The sequence below is a fragment of the Castor canadensis genome, chromosome 3, assembly GCF_047511655.1.
Source record: "Castor canadensis chromosome 3, mCasCan1.hap1v2, whole genome shotgun sequence".
Classification (NCBI taxonomy): domain Eukaryota; kingdom Metazoa; phylum Chordata; class Mammalia; order Rodentia; family Castoridae; genus Castor; species Castor canadensis.
This window is the reverse complement of record NC_133388.1, coordinates 8276423-8297234: the sequence shown is the minus strand read 5'-3', so window position 1 is coordinate 8297234 and position 20812 is coordinate 8276423. Positions and strand designations below refer to the sequence as shown.

General features: G+C 45.5%; 1 protein-coding gene across 1 annotated transcript in view; it reads left to right on the top strand.

Annotated features, from left to right (window-relative positions):
• The window catches only part of Dync1h1 (dynein cytoplasmic 1 heavy chain 1), a 73500-nt gene that overhangs the window by 50981 nt on the left and 1707 nt on the right, over positions 1–20812 (top strand). Inside the window, exons 43-74 of the mRNA XM_074067126.1 lie at positions 532–661; positions 2348–2481; positions 2959–3073; positions 3174–3335; positions 3414–3628; positions 3729–3933; positions 6457–6630; positions 6731–6850; positions 7026–7146; positions 9118–9313; positions 9485–9602; positions 9687–9902; positions 10548–10760; positions 10892–11019; positions 11613–11766; positions 12525–12671; positions 12767–12917; positions 13072–13325; positions 13410–13544; positions 13631–13725; positions 13900–14074; positions 14333–14408; positions 15474–15634; positions 15832–15943; positions 16029–16089; positions 16183–16306; positions 16428–16541; positions 17222–17392; positions 17617–17834; positions 17940–18043; positions 19582–19793; positions 20352–20505. Coding sequence (XP_073923227.1) covers positions 532–661; positions 2348–2481; positions 2959–3073; positions 3174–3335; positions 3414–3628; positions 3729–3933; positions 6457–6630; positions 6731–6850; positions 7026–7146; positions 9118–9313; positions 9485–9602; positions 9687–9902; positions 10548–10760; positions 10892–11019; positions 11613–11766; positions 12525–12671; positions 12767–12917; positions 13072–13325; positions 13410–13544; positions 13631–13725; positions 13900–14074; positions 14333–14408; positions 15474–15634; positions 15832–15943; positions 16029–16089; positions 16183–16306; positions 16428–16541; positions 17222–17392; positions 17617–17834; positions 17940–18043; positions 19582–19793; positions 20352–20505 — 4865 coding nt within the window. The remainder of the gene's footprint in view (positions 1–531; positions 662–2347; positions 2482–2958; positions 3074–3173; positions 3336–3413; positions 3629–3728; positions 3934–6456; positions 6631–6730; positions 6851–7025; positions 7147–9117; positions 9314–9484; positions 9603–9686; positions 9903–10547; positions 10761–10891; positions 11020–11612; positions 11767–12524; positions 12672–12766; positions 12918–13071; positions 13326–13409; positions 13545–13630; positions 13726–13899; positions 14075–14332; positions 14409–15473; positions 15635–15831; positions 15944–16028; positions 16090–16182; positions 16307–16427; positions 16542–17221; positions 17393–17616; positions 17835–17939; positions 18044–19581; positions 19794–20351; positions 20506–20812) is intronic.

Sequence of the window (20812 nt, the reverse complement as noted above, 5' to 3'; positions counted from 1 at the left end):
AGCCCGGCATCTCCAACACTGCATTACACACAGTTTCCTATTTGTGTCCTCTTAATGTGCATACATAATATTTGGAGCATTTATTTTCAGCAAGCTTAGAAATCAGATTGGAGCTAGGCTTGATGGTATGTACTTGTGGTCCAAGGTACTTGGAAGGATCACTTGAGCCCCAGGAGTTTGAGACCAGCCTGAGCAGTGTACTAAAATCTCATATCTGGTTTTGAACATGGGGCCTTACACTTGCCAGGCAGGTGCTCTAACAGTTGAGCCGCACCTCTAGCCCTTATATTCATTTCTTACTTCAGTGTAATTAAACATTTTAGGGAGTTTTTAAATGTCATGGTGCCATAGTTCTGAGAGTTTAATATCAAAACCTCAGATGGCTTAAGCCATCCTGAGTTCTGAGTCTAGGTCCCTCCAGTTGCAGTAACAAAAACTACATGGAAAAGACCACTCACAGCCCCCACCATACACGTCCTCTCACTGGGGCCTCTAGTGGCCCTAATGCACATGGTGCTCTTCTCCCAACAGACTTGTGGAGGATGAGGAGCGGCGCTGGACGGATGAGAATATTGACATGGTTGCCCTGAAGCACTTCCCTAACATAGACAAAGAGAAAGCCATGAGCCGGCCCATCTTGTACAGCAACTGGTTGTCAAAGGTAACAAATTTGCAGAATTTCAGAGAGAGTTCCTTTCCTTTTGTCCCTTTGGTTAAAATTATCTTCTGATCCAAAACATGAGGCTGTGGTTACAGCATTTGCAGTCATTGGTGTTAGGGGTACAAAACCCTAGAAGGATTCTGACTGGCCCACTGTCTTGACATTAGATTGGTTTTAACCTCCTCACACTTTTTAAAAATGTGGCAATTACGAATGATTTTTGTTGTAAAGTTTTCTTATAATAAAAAATGGTGACATTCCAGAATAGCTGTGAGTTGCCCTTTTTCTGTGATAAAAAATGAGGCATTTTCCTAAATCACAGCCTTGATCTACAGTTCATGCACTGTGCTCAGGGTTGAGTAGAAGCTTTCTGAAGGAAGCTCATGCCCTAAAAGGGGAAAGAGAGAGATGAGGAATCACTCGTTCTATGAGCTCTCTGTACATTGGGCCTTAAAAGATTCATCAGGCCAGGGGCTCTCATCTGTAATCCTAGCTACTTGGGAGACAGAGATCAGGAGGACCACAAATAGTTCTCAAGACCCTATCTTAAAAATACCCAACATGAAAAAGGGCTGACAGTGTGACTTAAGTGATAGAGCACCTGCCTAGCAAGCATGAGGTCCTGGGTTCCATCCCCAGCACTGCAAAAATAAAAATAAAAAAAGAGCTATAAACCAGGCACTGTGGCATATGACTGTTTAGATGAGAGACCCTGACAGCACCTAGAAACAAGCAAGCAGGTTGCTTCAGTGTCACTGGAATTTTCTGTGTATTCTAAGCTCTAATACCCATTCCTTTTCAATTGTAAGAACCCAGTGGTTTGTCTTTCCATATTTTTTGTAGGGTCTTTTGATGACAAGCAGTTGTGTATAGCCCAAGCTATGGTCAGTCTGTCTGCAGGTTTTTCCTTGTGAGCATCCATTGTCCCAGCACTGTGTATTGACTAATCCTTTACTCTGCAATGTCACTGTTATAGTAGGCTTCCCTGTGTGCATGGGTTTGTTTACAGGCTCTGCCCTCTTGTGTTGATGCTTGTCACTGTGGTAAAGTCACATGGTCCTAATGATAGTAATAAGTCTATCAGATAGGACAGGCCCTCATACCTTGATCTTTAGGGGTCTTGACCATAAGACCACCAACACTTTCTGATGAGATTTTATTGACTTCTGTATAAAACCTGGAATAGAGTTGACTTTTTTTTTTTTTTTTTTTCCTGCAGTACCGGGGTTTGAGCTCAGGGCACTCTACCACTTGAGCCATGCTTCTAGCTCCTAACACTTTTAAAGTAGTATGTTTTTCTCTCCGTGATCGTGGCATATCTCTTCATGTATTTAAGTCTTTCATGTCCTTCAGTAAAATTCAGTTTTCTCTAAAGATCTAAAAATACAAGTTAACTCAAATGATTTAAAACCATTTTAACATTCCAGCATTTTAACACTTAGCATTGATATTTTATAAAAACGGTATCTTCTTTTGTGGCATTTTTTTCAAGTTTCTTCATAGTACATGGAAATACAGTTGACTGTTCCAATAGCTAGATGATTTCTTCAAAATAATTTGTATTTTACTTTTTTGGTGGTGGTGGTGGTGGTAGTAACTGGGGTTAGAACTCAGGGCCATGCACTTGCTAAGTGCTTGCTCTACTACTTGAGCCATGCCTCTAGCCCTGTTACCTTTCTTCTATAGGATTACATCCCAGTAGACCAAGAAGAGTTACGAGATTATGTCAAAGCGAGGCTAAAAGTCTTCTATGAAGAGGAACTTGATGTCCCCTTGGTCCTGTTCAATGAAGTACTAGACCACGTGCTCAGAATTGACAGGTGGGCCTTTTGTTGTTACAGTCATAACCATGATGCTTTAGTGACTATTAAGCTGGTATGTGAGGTCACACTAGACCTCCTGCTGTCCTCTCCCACCTCACCTCAGCCTTTCTGCCACAAACCTTCCCCCTTCTTTTCTTTCTAAGTGTAGCATAACTGTCCTAAATATTGACTCGAGAAGGAACTTTACACTTAGAAGTGTAAGCTTGCCACCGATTACAGCCCTTTCAGCCTCATCCCAGAACTGGGTTCATCTCTCATGTCGTCTGAGAATCTGGAGGGCAGGGCCATGTCTCATTGATCTTTGTATTGCCACTGGACCTGGCAAATTACAACTGCTCATCCAGTGTTCAATGCACAAATTCAAGTTAAGACACTTTCAGAATGTCATAGGCACAATATTAAGTTTACGACAGAATATCAAACTGGGAGAGAGACGTAGAAAGTCTTAAAATTTATTAACTGATCATGTTTCAGAATATTCCGTCAACCTCAAGGCCACTTGCTTCTGATTGGCGTTAGTGGAGCAGGAAAAACCACCTTGTCTCGTTTTGTCGCCTGGATGAATGGTTTGAGTGTATACCAAATTAAGGTGGGTCTATTGGTAGCCTCTTATTCCCAGCAATGGATTCTCCATTCCCACACAAAGCTGTTGTGTGAGACGAGACCTAACATGGCAACCGCTTCTGTAGGTTCACAGAAAGTACACGGGGGAGGACTTTGATGAAGATCTTCGGACAGTGTTGAGACGCTCTGGCTGTAAAAATGAGAAGATAGCATTCATAATGGATGAATCTAATGTTTTAGATTCTGGGTTCCTGGAGCGAATGAATACCCTTCTGGCCAATGGAGAGGTAATTCAGCAGTGTGTTGCATTGTATGTTGTCATGTTACAGGGATCAGTAAGTCACACTGCTGTGTAACTTCTCCAGGTTCCTGGGCTCTTTGAAGGAGACGAGTATGCCACCCTGATGACTCAGTGCAAAGAGGGGGCCCAGAAAGAAGGCCTGATGCTGGACTCCCACGAGGAGCTCTACAAGTGGTTCACCAGCCAGGTGATCCGCAACCTGCATGTTGTGTTCACTATGAACCCATCCTCAGAAGGGCTCAAGGACCGGGCCGCCACTTCACCTGCCCTTTTCAACAGGTATCCTGCCTTTCACTAGCTCAGGGTCAGAGCAGACTGCTTCCTTCCAAGGGGAGACCCTCTTTTTGGAGCTCTTTTGAGGTATTGGCATCTTTTTCAGGTGTGTATTGAATTGGTTTGGTGACTGGTCCACGGAAGCACTGTACCAAGTTGGCAAAGAATTCACCAGTAAAATGGACCTGGAGAAGCCAAATTACATTGTGCCCGATTACATGCCCGTTGTGTATGATAAACTGCCTCAGCCCCCATCACATCGGGAAGCCATTGTAAACAGCTGTGTGTTTGTTCATCAGACTCTTCACCAGGTTGGTTCAGTTTTTGAGATCAACATAAAAAAAATGGGGCTGGTGGTGGGGCTCAAGTGGTAGAGCACCTGTCTAGCAAGCCCTGAGTTCAAACCCCAGTACAAGAAAAAAAAAAGTAAAAATAAAATCAATCATGCTAATGTAAAACTAAATTGATACAAAAATAGACTCTAAGGAACTTCATATTTGCCACTTTGCAAAAGAAATACTTGTTCCTCCAGTGTTCTTACATCTTAAATGACAACCATCCTTGTCACTAGGCTATGAATTCTAGAGCCATCTGATCCTTGGCTGCCCCCCTGGGTTCTGCCTCTATAAAACAATCTTTTCTGCCCCTCTTCCCGTCCCACTGTGCTGGTTCTCTCCTCTTGACATATGTCCTCTTTAAAGGGATAAGTGGGGTAAAAAGGCTTTGCAGGCCCTGCAAGTCTCTGGTACTCAGTGCTGCCATTGTAGCACAAAGACTCTGTAGACCATATGTAAACAAATGGGGTGACTGTTGCCTGTAAGTCTTCACCACAGGAACATGCTGCAGTAGGTTTTGACCTGCTCACTTTGATTTGCTGACCTTTGCTGACCCTTCTTTAATAAACAAGTCCACTCTTGTTGCCAGAAAGCTTTATAAAATCCACTCAGATCTTTAGGTGGCCTGTGGTTCAATGCTCTATTTCCCTGCTTCTAGCCAGAGGAGACAGAGGCATTTATCACATTTTTTAAAAGCCTGTTGTGTGATTTCTTATTTTTGTATCCATTGAAAATAAGCATTAAAAGGTAGACCAGGCTATACCTTTAGTGGTGCACACCTATAATCCCAGCCCTTGTGATCCTCCTGCCTTAGTCCCCCAGGTTTAAGGCCAACCTAGACTATATAGCAGGTTTTAGGCCAGCCTGGACTATATAGTAAGACCCTACCTCAAAAAAACACTTAAAGCTTGGCTCAGCCAGGCACCAGTGGCTCATGCCTGTAATCCTTGCTACTTGGGAGGTAGAGATTAGGAGGATCACCATGCAAAGCCAGCCTGGGCAAATAGTTCGAGACCCTATCTCTCTTTTTTTTTTTTTATATCAAAGAATTTTACTGTAGAAGTGTTTACAATAATCTATGTGAAAAGGGGAAAAATAACCAAATACCCAATAGCAGGGAATTGGTTAAATAAATGGAAGTATATCTATACAATGTTATTTTAAATGACAATGTAGACTTTTACTGGTAATGAAAATGTTCACAGAAAAAAGAGATTCAGAAGCAAATTGTGCAGTACAATTTCATTTCTGTTAAAATAAAGATTTATTTATTCACTCAACAAATTCATTGAATGGTGGCTATTTACTGTGTGTGAAGATAAGAGATGAGGATACAGTAATGAACAAAATAAATATTGTTTGTCAGGATCACCAAGTCATAGACCAACTCTGTCAGCTTTCCATCACTGTCAGGAACTACCTGAGACTATGAACTTGTAAAGAGAAAGGGTCTATTTGGACTTTCAGTTTTAGAGGTTCTAATCCAAGATCAGTCAGATCCATTGCTTTTGCCCTCTGATGGGCATGTTTAATGACAATGACAGAGAGCACATGTCAGAGCAAACTATTCACACCTCATGGCCAGGAAACAAAAGAGACAGAGTAAGAGACTGGGGTCTTACACTCTCCTTCAAGGGCATGCCCCCAGTGACCTCAGGCCCTTCACTAAGGCGCTGCCTCCTAAATGTTCCACTACCTCCCAACAGTACCAGTCTGGGGACCAACTCTTTACACATGGGCCTTTGGGGGACACTTTACTCAAACCACAGACTCTAGTGATCACTTAGGTCATGGCTCAAATTTTCTGAGCCTCAGTTTCCTTGTCTATAAAAAGTGAGACCCTATCTTGAAAATAACCAATACAAAAAAAGGGCTGCCAGAGTGGCTCAAGTGGTAGAGTACCTGCCTAGCCCTGAGTTCAAACCCCTGATACTGCCAAAAAAATAGAGTAAGCATAACTGACATTGATGTAGTAATTAACCATTTGTGAAGCCTTTTCAATAAAATATGCCTCAGATTGGCATAATCTCCAGCCTCATTTAACAAAATTGAAGAAAAAATTAAAGGCATATGGGCTTTTTTTTTTTTTTCTTTTGCCATACTGGGGGGTGGGGGGGCCTGAAGTTAGGGCCTCACACTTGCTAGTCAGGCACTCCTGAGCCACTTCACCAGCTCTTTTTTGTGTTGGGTGTATATTTTGAGATAGGGTCCTGCTTTTTTTTTTTTTTGACTGGGCTGGCCTCAAACCGAGATCATCCTCATCTCTGCCTCCTGAGTAGCTAGGGTTATAAGCATGAGCCACCAGTACCTGACCAGTTATAGGGGCTTCGTGAAAGCTTATGTAAGTGGCTAATCTAAGGCCAACTCTAGTGTTCTGACTTGAGGGGTGGGCTTATTACCCAGGTCACACTAAGTGAGCGAGGTGAAACAATTAGAGTTTTCTGAGGTTAAATCAGAGAGACCATTCTAAAGAATGAAAAGACTTTTCTTTTCTAAAAGGCTAATGCTCGGCTTGCAAAGCGAGGGGGCAGGACAATGGCCATCACACCTCGCCACTACCTGGACTTCATCAACCACTACGCCAACCTATTCCATGAGAAGCGCAGTGAGCTGGAGGAGCAGCAGATGCACTTGAATGTTGGGCTCCGAAAAATCAAAGAAACAGTCGACCAGGTATGGCATGGGCATAGGCCTTACTCCTGAGGGCGGCTGCAGCAAGGAGCCTGTCAGGGCAATTTCTGCATGTTTCCATGTCTTGGATTTTGTTCTTTAGGTAGAAGAACTTCGTCGTGACTTGAGGATAAAGAGCCAAGAACTGGAAGTAAAGAATGCAGCGGCTAATGACAAGCTGAAAAAGATGGTGAAAGACCAACAAGAGGCTGAAAAGAAAAAGGTACTTCCTTTTATTCTAGGAAACTGGTGGTCTGGGCATGTTCAGTCTCTAATAAGAGAGCAGGAAGTTTGGTTTGAAATGGGTTTTAGGGTTTAATGAGTTAGTGAGAGGGAGTGCTATTTAGGATTCACTCAGCAAGTTAACAGTGCTTAACCCATGCATTTTTCTTCTCTAGGTCATGAGCCAAGAAATTCAGGAACAGTTGCACAAACAGCAGGAAGTAATTGCTGACAAACAAATGAGTGTCAAGGAGGATCTCGATAAGGTGGAGCCTGCTGTCATTGAGGCCCAGAATGGTATGGAAATGCTGTTAGGGGCTGGGCTGTCCAGAAAGCCTGTTCTTACCCAGTGACTGGCTTTTCAGTGGCTGGCATTTCCGGGGGGTCGTCCATCACACGTCCTGGTGCTGTACATTTTCAAAAGCACTCTGAAGCCTTTTCCAAACATTTGAGAGTGTCTTCATCTCTTAAAACAAAGTTCCTATAACACTTATCTGCATTTGCCATAGTGAAACCCTTCTAAGAGAAAACTGCCAAAATAAGCTTTATGTTTCTATATTTTTTAAAGATCTGTTGTTCAACACATAAATACACTGTTTATCAATCCCTGACTTGAGTTTCATGAAGAAATCTCACATCTGGTGTCATAAACTTAAAATAATTTGAGAGTGTTCTGGCTGTGGCCAGGGAGCCTAACTTTAAGTGTCGATAACAGCCACTTCTCACTCTTCTTGTGGTAGAGTGCCTGCCTAGTAAGCATGAGGCCCTGAGTTCCAACCCCAGTACCACAAAAGAAAAAAAAAAGAGTGGCTGTTGGGTTGGGCACCAGTGGCTCATGCTTGTGAACCTTAGCCACTTGGGAGCCCAGCCCAAGCAGATAGTTCAAGGGACCCATCTCCAACATAACCAAAGCAAAATGGACTGAAGGTGTGGCTCAAGCATTAGAGCACCTGCTTTGCAAGGGTGAAACCCTAAGTTCAAACTCCAGTCCCACAAATAGAAAAGAAAGAAAAAAAAGAGTGACTATAGGGCTGGAGGCATGCATGGCTCGAGGTGTAGAGCTCCTGCCTAGCAAGGTCAAAGCCAGGTTTAAACTCCAGTACCACCCCAAAAACATAAAATAAAAAGAAAAGAAAAAGAGTGGCTCAGATGTGTGCACATATGAATAAACAAAAAAAAAAAAAAAAGAGTGGCTCTGAGGGCTGAGGCTGTGGCTCAGTGGTGGAGTACTTGCCTAACATACATGAGGCCCTGGGTTCCATCCCTATCACCTGAAAAAAAAAAAAAAGAATTGCATGATTACTACAGTTTTTTCATTTCACACCTCAAGAGGGATGAAAATGTATCATCCAAGCTGTAAGGTTTTGGTTTTTGGTTTTTTTATGGGACTGGGGTTTGAACTCAGGGCTTCGTGCTTGCAAGGCAGGCACTCTACTACTTGAGCCAAGCCTCCAGTCCCCAAGCTGTAGGTTTTTGTTCAGAGTCAGATTTGAATGAGAATTTTATTTCATTTTATCCCACTGAGTATTTACTTAATGTGTTTTACTAAGGGCTAGCGTGTAGTCTAGTGGTAAAGCACCTGCCTAGCAAATGTGAAGCCTTGAGTTCAAACCCCACTGCCTCCAAAAAATTTTGTATTTAAGTTTGTTAAAGGCATTGGCCATTATTTTAGAACTGCTAATTCCACATCTTTAACTAGCTTATCAGACAACTTTTAAATTATAGCAGATTGAAAATGTCTTTGTTGAAATTGTGTAAAGCAAGTGCACAATTAAAGCTAGGCATGGTGGTATACACCTAAGATTTTGAATTCAAGGCAAGCCTGGGCTATAGAGAGACTGTCTCAAAAAATCTGAATGAGAGCTGCATGCCAATTGGGCATGGCTCAATTGGTAGAGCATCTGCCTAGCAAGCATGAGCCCTGAGTTTAAACCCCAGTACAACCAAAAAAATAAAACCCAAAACTGAATGGATGAATGAATGAATAAACATTAAATTTTTTAAAAAATCTTGTGAGGATAAAGGAATTACTGAGACTTTTGGCTTTTTAAGGAACAGTTCATAATTTAGGCTAAGTGCTTGCTGTACAGTCTTGTAATTATTGTAAAGATCAGCCTGTCCTGCTATTCCTGAGGGTTCAAGACAGGAAATCTTACCCTCCTCAGCTCTGCAAGTAGCTGTCTCTTCTGTGAGTAAGTCACAGTACTGGCTAAGTTGGCTCATCTTCATCTTGTACTCTCTGTCCCCATCTTCATTACCTGTGTCTAGCTGTGAAATCCATCAAGAAGCAGCACCTGGTGGAGGTGCGGTCCATGGCCAACCCTCCTGCCGCTGTGAAACTGGCGCTTGAGTCCATCTGCCTGCTGCTGGGTGAAAGCACCACGGACTGGAAGCAGATCCGCTCCATCATCATGCGTGAGAACTTCATCCCCACCATTGTCAACTTCTCTGCCGAGGAGATCAGGTAAGGAAGCGAAATGCCAGCATTATTGCCAGGAGCTGGCAATAATGAGCCCTGAAGACCAGGGCTCAGCCTCGTGGCCAGAATCATTGCAGCAGCAAGATGGCAGCTCAAGTTCTTTACATTTTGATTTTTGTCCTACGCGTGCTTAGAAATAAAATTCCTCTTTTACAGTGATGCCATAAGGGAGAAAATGAAGAAAAACTACATGTCCAATCCAAGTTACAATTATGAAATTGTCAACCGGGCTTCCCTGGCTTGTGGCCCCATGGTGAAATGGGCGATTGCACAGGTAAATACATGACTGGGAGCTCTAGATAACAAAGGTATCTCTTTCTATCACTCTAAGTAAAAACTGTGATCATGCTCTTCCCAGCTAAATTATGCAGACATGTTAAAGAGAGTGGAGCCCCTGCGAAATGAGCTGCAGAAGCTAGAAGATGACGCCAAGGACAACCAGCAGAAGGCCAATGAAGTGGAGCAAATGATTCGGGACCTGGAGGCCAGCATCGCCCGCTACAAGGAGGAGTATGCCATCCTCATCTCAGAGGCCCAGGCGATCAAGGCAGACCTGGCAGCAGTTGAGGCCAAAGTAAGCTGATCATCTTTACTGTAAGTCTTCCCTGGGCCTGGAGATTGTCCTGCAGGATACTTATGAGAAGGTGCTCATGTCTCCCTTGGTGGATTCAGACTCCACAGGCCTTGTTGATCTCTATGAATTAACTCTCTCTGTCTGTTAGGGTCCTAGGTATTACTAAGTAGTGCTAGTTAGGATAGGTTTCCTTGCTGGACAGAGGAAAGCCAGTGAGTGAGTCTTCCTCCCTCTGCTGCCAACCCAAACCTGTCTTTTCTCTACCTTGCAGGTCTTCTTGTTGATGTCTTCTATCCACCCTCTATCCCTCCCTCAGTAGTGTGCTGCCACAGTGTCTCTTGTCTTCCCTTCCGACTGCATCCGGGTGTTCATCACCCTAAACCTATTCTTCCTGCTCATATCTGCACTCATGCAAATGTCTCAAGGCTGAAAGTTTATGCTCTCTCCTCAGCTCTGACTTGAGATCCCAGCACTTGAGTTGTCACTAGTGTACGTGATCTGAGTCTCATCACTTTGGAATTGTGTATAATGCAAGCCTGCCTCTGGCCCACCCCAAACCCTGCACACAATATGTATGAACTCTCTAGGTGTTCGGTATAAACCCTGAAGGCACTGGTCCCTGAGCGTCTGTTTGATTTTCCCTAGGTGAACCGGAGCACTGCTCTTCTGAAGAGTTTGTCTGCTGAACGGGAACGATGGGAAAAAACTAGTGAAACATTCAAAAACCAGATGTCCACTATCGCTGGAGACTGCCTCTTGTCAGCTGCATTTATTGCTTATGCAGGTTACTTTGACCAGCAGATGCGACAGAACTTGTTTACTACCTGGTCGCATCACTTACAGCAAGCCAATATCCAGGTAACTGTCTCTGGGGAGTTCCAAAGCAATGTTTAATGGTGTGGGCCAGACTAATATTGAGCCCACTTTCACAAAATCTTAACTCAAACAGTCTCTAAGTAAGAGAGAAGATAACCAGCCTCACCTTTCAGTTCCGCACAGACATTGCGAGGACAGAGTATCTCTCCAATGCCGATGAGCGTCTTCGCTGGCAAGCCAGCTCCTTACCTGCTGATGACTTGTGCACAGAAAATGCAATCATGCTGAAGAGGTTCAATAGGTATGTGCTTACATGTCAAAGAGGTAGGCTAGACATTTGTAATGTGTGGTCATCCCTCTTTTTCTTTTTCTTTTTTTTTTTTTTTCAAAACACCTGTAAAGGAACATGGCATGAGGGTAGGCAGTGCTGACAGGTTGTACTCATCTCTGACAGTGGGTTGTGCACAGTTCTCTTTTTACATCTTCACTGCCTGAATTCTGCTAATCACAGTAGTTCTTAAGAAAGATGACTTGATTTTGGCAATAGCATTTAAGTCATGTCTGTCTTCGTTGGTGAATCTGGAAAGTCTAGAAACTACCCAAGTGTCGATGTTAGCTTCTCTTTCCTCTGATTAAAACTGATCAGTTCCAGTGCTAAAGCATTTCCAGCGACACATGACTGACTGGCTGACGGCAGCTTTCAGTTTCAGGTCCTGGAGACACTCTGTAAGATACTTTTGGTTGTAATTTAAATAATTTAAGCATAAATGTATGCCTGCACACACTTACATAATGAATGTAAAAAAAAAAAAAAAAAGGACTGATCAGTCTGTTTAGGGCTACTTTCCTTGTTGGATGATTAACCTGCTCTTCTGTTGCCTTTATCATCCTCAGGTATCCGCTGATCATTGACCCCTCTGGACAGGCCACAGAGTTCATTATGAATGAATACAAAGATCGTAAGATCACCCGGACCAGCTTCTTAGATGATGCCTTCAGAAAGAATTTGGAGAGTGCACTGAGATTTGGCAACCCCCTTCTGGTCCAGGTTTGTATTTGCTTTTGAATTCTTCAGACCTGCTCCCAAGAATGAAATCCTTTTAGGGTTGTATTTCGTTTTGTTCAAACACAATTGATGTGAAGTAAAGCTAAATTACAAGTATAAATACGAATGATGTTTTAACTTTATTAGATTTGGTTTGATGTCAGAACAAGAATAAATCTTTGAGATTGGTCTATAAAATATAAATCCAACAAAAGCAGTGTTTGCATTTAAAATCCATTCAGAGAGTCTAGGTCAGTACTACCTGCCATCCTGCCTTGATGGACTTGTGTTGGAATCTGAGATGGCCAGTGTAGGAGCCATAGCCACCTTGGCTAATGAGCATTTCCTATGGCTAGTGTAACTATGAGCTGATTTTTTTTTTCTTTTTTTAATTGGTGCTGGGGTTGGAACCCAGGGCTTTATGCATCCTAGACAAACGCTCTACCACTGAGCTATATATACCCCACCCCAGAACTGAATTTTTTTTATTGAATTTTTTTTCTCTCTTTCCCTCTCTTTCCTGAGACGGTCTCACTACGTAGCCCAGGCTAACCTCAAACTCATGATCCTCTTGCCCCAGCATCCCAAATGCTGGGATTATAGGTATGCAACACCATGCCCAACTTGCTTTTTTTTAGTGACCATATGCAGCTCATGACTGTCAATCAGACAGTGTAGGTCTAAGTGAACAGGTGGGTTCTATGATAATGTATTGTCTGATTTAGGAAGTTGATGTCTGGCTTCACTCACATGCTATATAGGATGTGGAAAGCTACGATCCAGTTTTGAATCCAGTACTAAATCGTGAAGTTCGTCGAACAGGAGGGAGAGTGCTGATTACCCTCGGTGACCAGGACATAGATCTGTCGCCATCATTTGTCATCTTCTTGTCCACCCGAGACCCAACTGTAAGCAGTGAGATTCTTTACAAAGAAAAATGTGACAGTGTTTAGTTTTGCAGCTGAATTAAGAAAGCAGACTGTTCTGTCATCTGTTTCGGCAGGTTGAATTCCCACCAGATCTCTGTTCCCGGGTTACTTTTGTGAACTTCACAGTCACCCGTAGCAGTTTACAAAGCCAGTGTCTCAATGAAGTGCTGAAAGCAGAGAGACCTGATGTGGATGAAAAACGTTCCGATCTTCTTAAACTTCAAGGTATGGTTCTGGATCTCCAGCTTCCAGATGGTGGGTGTAGGTGGGAGACTGAGTTTTGAAAGGGGTGAAGCTGATGAGGTTTACATTGGCACTTCAGAGTTTTCCTTTTAAACAATATCAAATCTTATAGCAAACTCTGTCTTGATCACTTCAGGGGAATTTCAGCTGCGCTTACGTCAGCTAGAAAAGTCTCTGCTACAAGCCCTGAATGAGGTGAAAGGACGCATTCTGGATGATGACACGATCATAACAACCCTGGAGAACCTGAAGCGGGAGGCTGCTGAAGTCACCAGGAAAGTGGAGGAGACTGACATTGTCATGCAGGAGGTGGAGACAGTGTCCCAGCAGTACCTACCGCTCTCCACCGCCTGCAGCAGCATCTACTTCACCATGGAGTCCCTGAAGCAGGTAACTGGACACCCTTGGCCACAGTGTGTGCTCTCACTGTGGCACAGGTCGATGGCCTAATGGTCATGGGTGGCTTCCTTGCAGATACACTTCCTGTACCAGTACTCGCTCCAGTTCTTCCTGGATATTTACCACAATGTCCTCTATGAGAACCCGAACCTGAAGGGGGTCACCGACCACACACAGCGCCTCTCCATCATCACCAAGGACCTCTTCCAGGTAGGGTGCAACAGACCCAGATTTTTAGGGGCCAGGGTACAGAAGCACTTCTTCAGCACCATCATTGATTCTTCTTCTGTCCCCAGGTGGCATTTAACCGAGTGGCTAGAGGCATGCTACATCAGGATCACATCACCTTTGCCATGCTGCTGGCAAGGATCAAGCTGAAGGGCACCATGGGGTGAGGCCCTCTGCCCTACTCTGGCTCTATGGTAGAGACACCACTTTGTAGGGTGCCTGCTAGCATTTTTATGTTGGAATGCATTCCTTTTTTCTCCTTGTCTTTGAATCCTGTCATTTTAGTAGCAATGAAAGTAACGTAAAGAGACCCTGCCTGACCTGTGAACCTTTGCAGGGAGCCTACCTATGATGCTGAATTCCAGCACTTCTTGAGAGGGAAGGAGATCGTGCTGAGTGCTGGCTCCACCCCCAAAATCCAGGGCCTGACTATGGAGCAGGCAGAAGCAGTTGTGAGGTTGAGCTGTCTTCCTGCATTTAAAGATTTGATCGCAAAGGTTCAGGCAGATGAGGTAATTGTCCTTTCGAAGGTTTCCAGTGAAAAATGTCACCCATTCCCATTAAATCGGCAAGGAGGAATTGTATGTGTGTGAAAACCAGTGTTGAGTTTATGTCTTCCTGCCATCTCAGCATCACTCCACAACGGTCAGCTCAAGGCCTTGGAGGATAACTGAGTTGTTAGAGTAAGGCCCTGGGCTCAATCTCCAGGACCACAAAAAAAGGAAAGAACAGCTCTGGTACACGGTGATGCTTTCTTGTTCTCTCCACAGCAATTCGGCATCTGGCTGGATAGCAGCTCACCAGAACAGACTGTGCCGTACCTCTGGAGTGAAGACACACCTGCAAGTGAGTTTCATCCAGGTCCAAAAGCCAAAAAGTCACTGACTCCCAAGATAAATATTTCACCATTCAAACTTTTTAGAAAATCAAATGGGCATATTGGTACACATCTGTAATCCCAGCTACTCAGGAGGCAGTTTAGGCTATATAGTGAGACCATGTCTCAGAAACAAAACAAAACAAAAACTTTAGCTAGGCATTATGGCACACACCTCTCAGTACTTGGGAGGCTAAGGCAGAAGGATTGGGAATTCAAGACCACCCTGGGCTTCACAATGAAACTCTCTGACTCAAACCCTGTGTCCGCAAAAAAAAATTTTCTAGGAAACTGTGTAGAGAGATGGCTCCCTGGTAGAAGTTGACTTACAAGTGGAAGATTAAAAGGTCTCTAATTCCTGCTTCAACTCACCATTAAAGACCAAAAAAAGGAATAGATGGTACAAGATGGCTCTTGCCTAACATAAAGGGGGAAATTGTCTTTAATTGTGCCTCAGTGTGTCAGACCAGGCACTGTGCCAACTGGGCTGTGAGAGGAGGAGGCAGCTGTCTCTGATCTCAGGCCCAGGCTGCAGAGGGCAGAGTGGAAGCACTCTGTGCTCTACAACCAGCCACTGCTATATTCTTTTCAGACTTTTCCTGAGAATGCTCAGGTATTCTGCAATGAACAGGTATTAGTAGACTGGTTTAAGAAACAAAAATGAGCCAGGCTTAGTGATGTGTGCCTGTGATCCTAGCACTCCAGAGGCTGAGGCAGAAGAATCAGAGATCCAGGCCAGCTTGAGCTACATAGGCAGACCTTGTCTCAAAAAAAAAAAAATCAATAAATGGCACCTTATCCTTTAACTACCCCTAGATGTTACAGGTGTTCAGAGAGCATACAGAAAAGGAGATGGGACAGACTCTTCTCTGATCTGAGAGAATCAGAAGAGACTACCAGCCTTCTGGGGTGGGTTTTGAGCTGAGTCTTGGATGCTGAATGCCTGCCCAGCCAGTGCTCTGGAAAGAGCAGGCAGGACAGGGTGGCCATCTCAAAGTGTGTGCCTTCCCCAATGCTGGGCATGCTTGTTTCAGCTCCCATTGGGCAGGCCATCCACCGCCTGCTCCTGATCCAGGCTTTCCGACCCGATCGCCTGCTGGCCATGGCCCACATGTTTGTTTCCACAAACCTCGGGGAATCCTTCATGTCCATCATGGAGCAGCCACTCGACCTGACCCACATTGTGGGCACAGAGGTAATGCCCCACACCTCCCCGTTTGCAGCTGGCAATAGCTGGCTTTGACTCCACTTCCTGTCTACAGTCTCCTCCAAACCCAACACTGCTTTGGGTCCTGAATCTGCTTGCCCCACCATCAGGGCTATCCTTGCTCTCACAGGTCCACGCTGTCTATGGGCTGAGCATCTACCAGCTTCTACCTTTTCCACTTGCAGGTGAAACCAAACACGCCTGTGCTCATGTGCTCTGTGCCTGGGTATGATGCCAGTGGGCATGTTGAGGACCTGGCAGCCGAGCAGAACACGCAGATCACTTCGATTGCCATTGGTAAGGGCACTTGACAGTGTCATGGATGTGTGTAAGCCTTGAAGTCCAAGGCTACAGTTGCTCACACTACCCTTCCTTGTACCAGGCTCAGCAGAAGGCTTTAACCAAGCGGATAAGGCAATTAACACCGCTGTGAAGTCAGGCAGGTAGGCCTAATTGGTTTTGTTTTAAAAACCTGAGTCCCCAGGAATTGTGGTGGAAGGCCCGAGTGTCACTGTGCCTTTTCTCTGTGTGCGCAGGTGGGTGATGCTGAAGAATGTTCATTTGGCCCCAGGATGGTTGATGCAACTGGAGAAGAAGCTGCACTCCCTGCAGCCACACGCCTGCTTCCGACTCTTCCTTACCATGGAAATCAACCCCAAGGTGAGCAAGAGGACATGGGATGGTGGGCACTGGTGTGAACTTCTGTGTAAGCTGGGTGCATGTCATTGAAGAAACACCTGTATCAAAGCTCGGAAGTCACGGGAGTCATGTTCTCTCTCAGGTGCCTGTGAATTTGCTCCGTGCGGGCCGCATCTTTGTGTTCGAGCCCCCACCAGGGGTGAAAGCCAACATGCTGAGGACATTCAGTAGCATCCCTGTGTCTCGTATATGCAAGGTATAGATAATGCCCTCCTGGTGTGCTTTCTCTGTAATCCCAAAAGACCCAGGGTCCCTCCTGAACTGGAAAGCAGAGCTCTGCTTCCTACCATTGCCATCTTGGCACGTTACATAGGTAATTTCCTTGTCACATGTAGAAGTCCGTGTACACAGTGTTTTGTTATGGGGTGTGGAGAGTAGGTCCCGGGTGAGCAGACTCCCCAACAGTGAAACTGTAAACCAGAGTTTTGTACCACAGAGGGTGGTGGGTAATCCCCATCATAACATCATGAGGGCTGTATGAAGACTGAGGAGCTGGGCAAGAGGAGGGGATTGTTACAAGGATCTTGCACCACTTCTTTCTGTATGTCATAAGTACTATCTTATTTTGTGCCATAATCCACTATTTCCTAGTACACAGTTTTAGAAAGCCTCTCATAATTTTCTGTTGGCTGACTGAATTTTTTCAGTTGTCATTGGGTCCCTTCCTTTTTAATAGAAAACCTGGCATACTTTCTTCTAGCAGCCATACCCACTTGACTTTCCTGCTGCTTGAGCCCTGCAGTTCAGGTGGCTGATGTCAGTGTGTGGAAAGTTCTTTGCAGGTCTTGGCTTCTGACTAACACGTACACTGTTTTCTTAGACAGAAAGCATGCTGCTTTCTGATGCTTCTGTCCTCTGTCAACTTTCCTCACCTAGTCACCCAATGAACGTGCCCGCTTGTATTTCCTACTGGCCTGGTTCCATGCCATCATCCAAGAGCGCCTGCGGTATGCACCACTGGGGTGGTCAAAGAAATACGAATTCGGAGAATCTGACCTGCGGTCTGCCTGTGACACGGTAGACACGTGGCTGGATGACACGGCCAAGGCAAGTAGGCTGGGCCACACCAGGAATGTGTATGCACTTAGGGAGAAAGCATACTTAGATCACTTGTTATGGGGAAGGATGTAAATCAGGGTTCAGGGAACAAGCTGACATGTTCTAGCAGCCGAAACACAGCAGACTGAGGTGTACCTTCTTGACGTTAGTGTAAGGAAGAACACAAGCCATCCTCCGAGGGCGTGCATGTAACCCAGCCTCTCCCACCCCAGGGCAGGCAGAACATCTCACCTGATAAGATCCCGTGGTCCGCTCTCAAGACCTTGATGGCCCAATCTATTTATGGGGGGCGCGTGGACAATGAGTTCGACCAGCGTCTACTCAACACCTTCCTGGAGCGGCTGTTCACCACCAGGAGTTTCGATAGTGAATTCAAGCTGGCCTGCAAGGTCGATGGACACAAGGATATTCAAATGCCCGATGGAATCAGGTGCGCAGCTGACTTCAGGGCAGATGTGGTTGTGATGTGGGAGGCAGCTGGCAAGGCACAGAGTGCCATCCCTTACACTTGGGTCCAAATGTGCTGCCTTTCCAGGCGAGAGGAGTTTGTGCAGTGGGTGGAGCTGCTCCCCGACACCCAGACGCCCTCCTGGCTGGGCCTGCCCAACAACGCTGAGAGGGTCCTCCTCACTACCCAGGGTGGGTAACCCCTGCTGCGCTGCCCTTCTTCTCCCCATCTCTAAGTCTGGTCTTGATAGGTGGGGGTCAGTCAGCCTCAGGTTGCTGCCTCTCCACCACTCTCCCTTCATTTGCTGCTGCTGCTGCTGCTATGGTGCAAAGAAGATCCTGAACTGTGGGTGGGTCAATACCAGACTTGGTTCTGGAGAAAAGGCTTGCTGGTTATGTAAATGAGGGCTGGTAACTTCATTTAGATTTTCATCACATATTCAGATACGATTTTTTTTTTTTTCCTGGTGCTGAGGAGGAACCTAGGGTCTCATACATGGTAGGCAAGCACTCTTAGCACTGAACCGTATTCTCTGCCCTTAAGTCATATTTTAAAACCATTAGTATTTTTCCTGGAATATATATATTTTTAGCAGTTTTCCTTTTAATTCACAAGATTTTTTTTTCTCTAAGACTATTCAGAAATACTATAAGCCAAAAGAGAACAAAGAAATTTTCTAATCAGTGGTTCTCAACATACAGTTCCCCAGACCAGTAGGAGCCTCACCTAGAACTTATTACAAATGAACACTGGAGCTGAGGGGGCATAGCTCAGTGGTAGAGCTTTTGCCCAGCATGTGTAAGGCCCTAGGTTCTATCTCCAGCACCGCCCCTGCTACCCCCCATTAAAAGCACATTTTGAGGATCCCACCCCAGACATGCTCTTTTGGAACGGGGTGGGGCCCCACAAATCTCTAGTCGAAAGTCTGTTCTTAAATTATTTAAGACTCACCATTACTGCTGTCACATGCTCTGAACCACACCTTGGTCTTCCATAACTGGCCCCTGTAAATACCCCTCAATCCCATGATAACTCTTTTTTGAGCCCTGTGTCTCACCAATACCATCTGGGGAAGTTAAATCTGTCACCTCACCTAATCCCAGGACAGCACACAGCAAAGGCCAGCACAAACACTGTGTGGAGGCCTGGGGTTTGAGTGGGCACCTGGCTTTCTGGGCACCTAGCTCCTGGCCTTCCCACAAACCAGCCTCCATGGATGAGGGACAGGGCAGGGGAAGCTATAACCCAGAGATGGACCACACACCAAGGTACCTTCAGTCACAGACTGGCATGACTGCTTGCAAGAAGGCTGGTTGGCATGGACAGAGTAGAGACCACACCAGAGGCACTGCCGTGGCTCAGGGTAGTCCAGCTGCGGTCACTGACCATGGGACTGGGAGAAGCCTCATTCTAGTTTGTACCCAGGCCAGCTGGTTCCATTTTGACAGTCCTGTACTTGACCTGTTGACAATTGTTCTGTATTTATCTCCTTGCCTTTCTGGCCAGGTCATCTTCTGTGCTTTAAAGTCACATATGGGGTGGGCTGTAACTCAGCAGGAGGCCCTACGTGCCATCCCCACGCAGCACCACAAAGCTAAAGCCATATACCTACTTAGTACCTTTCAGGCCACTGTTGTTACTCAGTGTGGCCTTTACATTAAAGTCTTTTTTCCTCTTTGATCTCCTACCCTTCTCCTCCCCCACCTGCTGCTGCTGGACTGTGGCTTAGGTGTGGACATGATCAGTAAAATGCTAAAGATGCAGATGCTGGAGGATGAGGACGACCTGGCATATGCAGAGACTGAGAAGAAGACAAGGACAGACTCCACATCTGATGGGCGCCCAGCCTGGATGAGGACACTGCACACCACAGCATCCAACTGGCTGCATCTCATTCCCCAGACACTGAGCCCACTGAAACGCACTGTGGAAAACATCAAGGTAGCTGGTCCTGTAGGCTTGAAGTGGCTGGAGCAAGTTTAGCTTGAAGGCGAGCATGGGCTTAGTGTTTAACTGAGCAGGCACAGCTAATCCGTGGCTTTGAGCAAGAGAAGTAACCCTTTTAAACTGACTTAAAATAGTCTAGAACTGCTGGGCACCAATGGCTCACACCTGTGATCCTAGCTACTCAGGAGGCAGATGATCAAGAGGATTACCATTCCACAAGACCCTATCTCCAAAAGAACCCATCACAAACAAAAAAAAGGGCTAGTGGAGTGGCTCAAGGTGTAGGCCGAGTCAAGTCCTAGTACCACAAAAAAATAAAATATTCCAGAACTGCCCATCTTCTGTAAGTTGGGCAGATGATTTCAAAAGGGACAGAGGCAGCCCTTCGCAGCAGGACTGTGATGGTGTTCATGGCTCTGGGCAGTTGTGTATCTGAGGCTCCCTGAGGTTGAATTACTTCTTTCTTACAGATTCTGCTTCCTGCTGGAGAAGGGACCTCATTCTTAGTTGTCTTCTCTTCATTCTGGCCTTTTCTTCTCTTTATGATTTTAGGATCCTTTGTTCAGGTTCTTTGAGAGGGAAGTGAAGATGGGAGCAAAGCTACTCCAGGACGTACGCCAGGATCTTGCTGATGTCGTCCAGGTGTGTGAAGGGAAGAAGAAGCAGACGAACTACCTGCGCACCCTCATCAATGAACTGGTGAAAGGTACTGAGACACCCTGGGTTTGAGGTACAGCCTCTAGGATGCCAGGGAGCTATGCCCAGAGGGCCCAGCCTCCAGCCTTCATCAGGGCCACCAGTGTGTCCCTCACATGCAGAGCAGGCCTCTGGCCAGGCTTGGTCTCACATGAATATCCTTCTATGCAGACTTCCCTAAAAGCATCTCAGCACTTTAGCCTTGGCTAAGGAGGAACTTAGAACTGCTGCCTGTTTTTCCCATATGCTGGATCCCTGAACCTTGACTGAAGTCTTTACTCAGCCTCAACAGTTCTTAAGGGGTGTTTCAGTGCCAT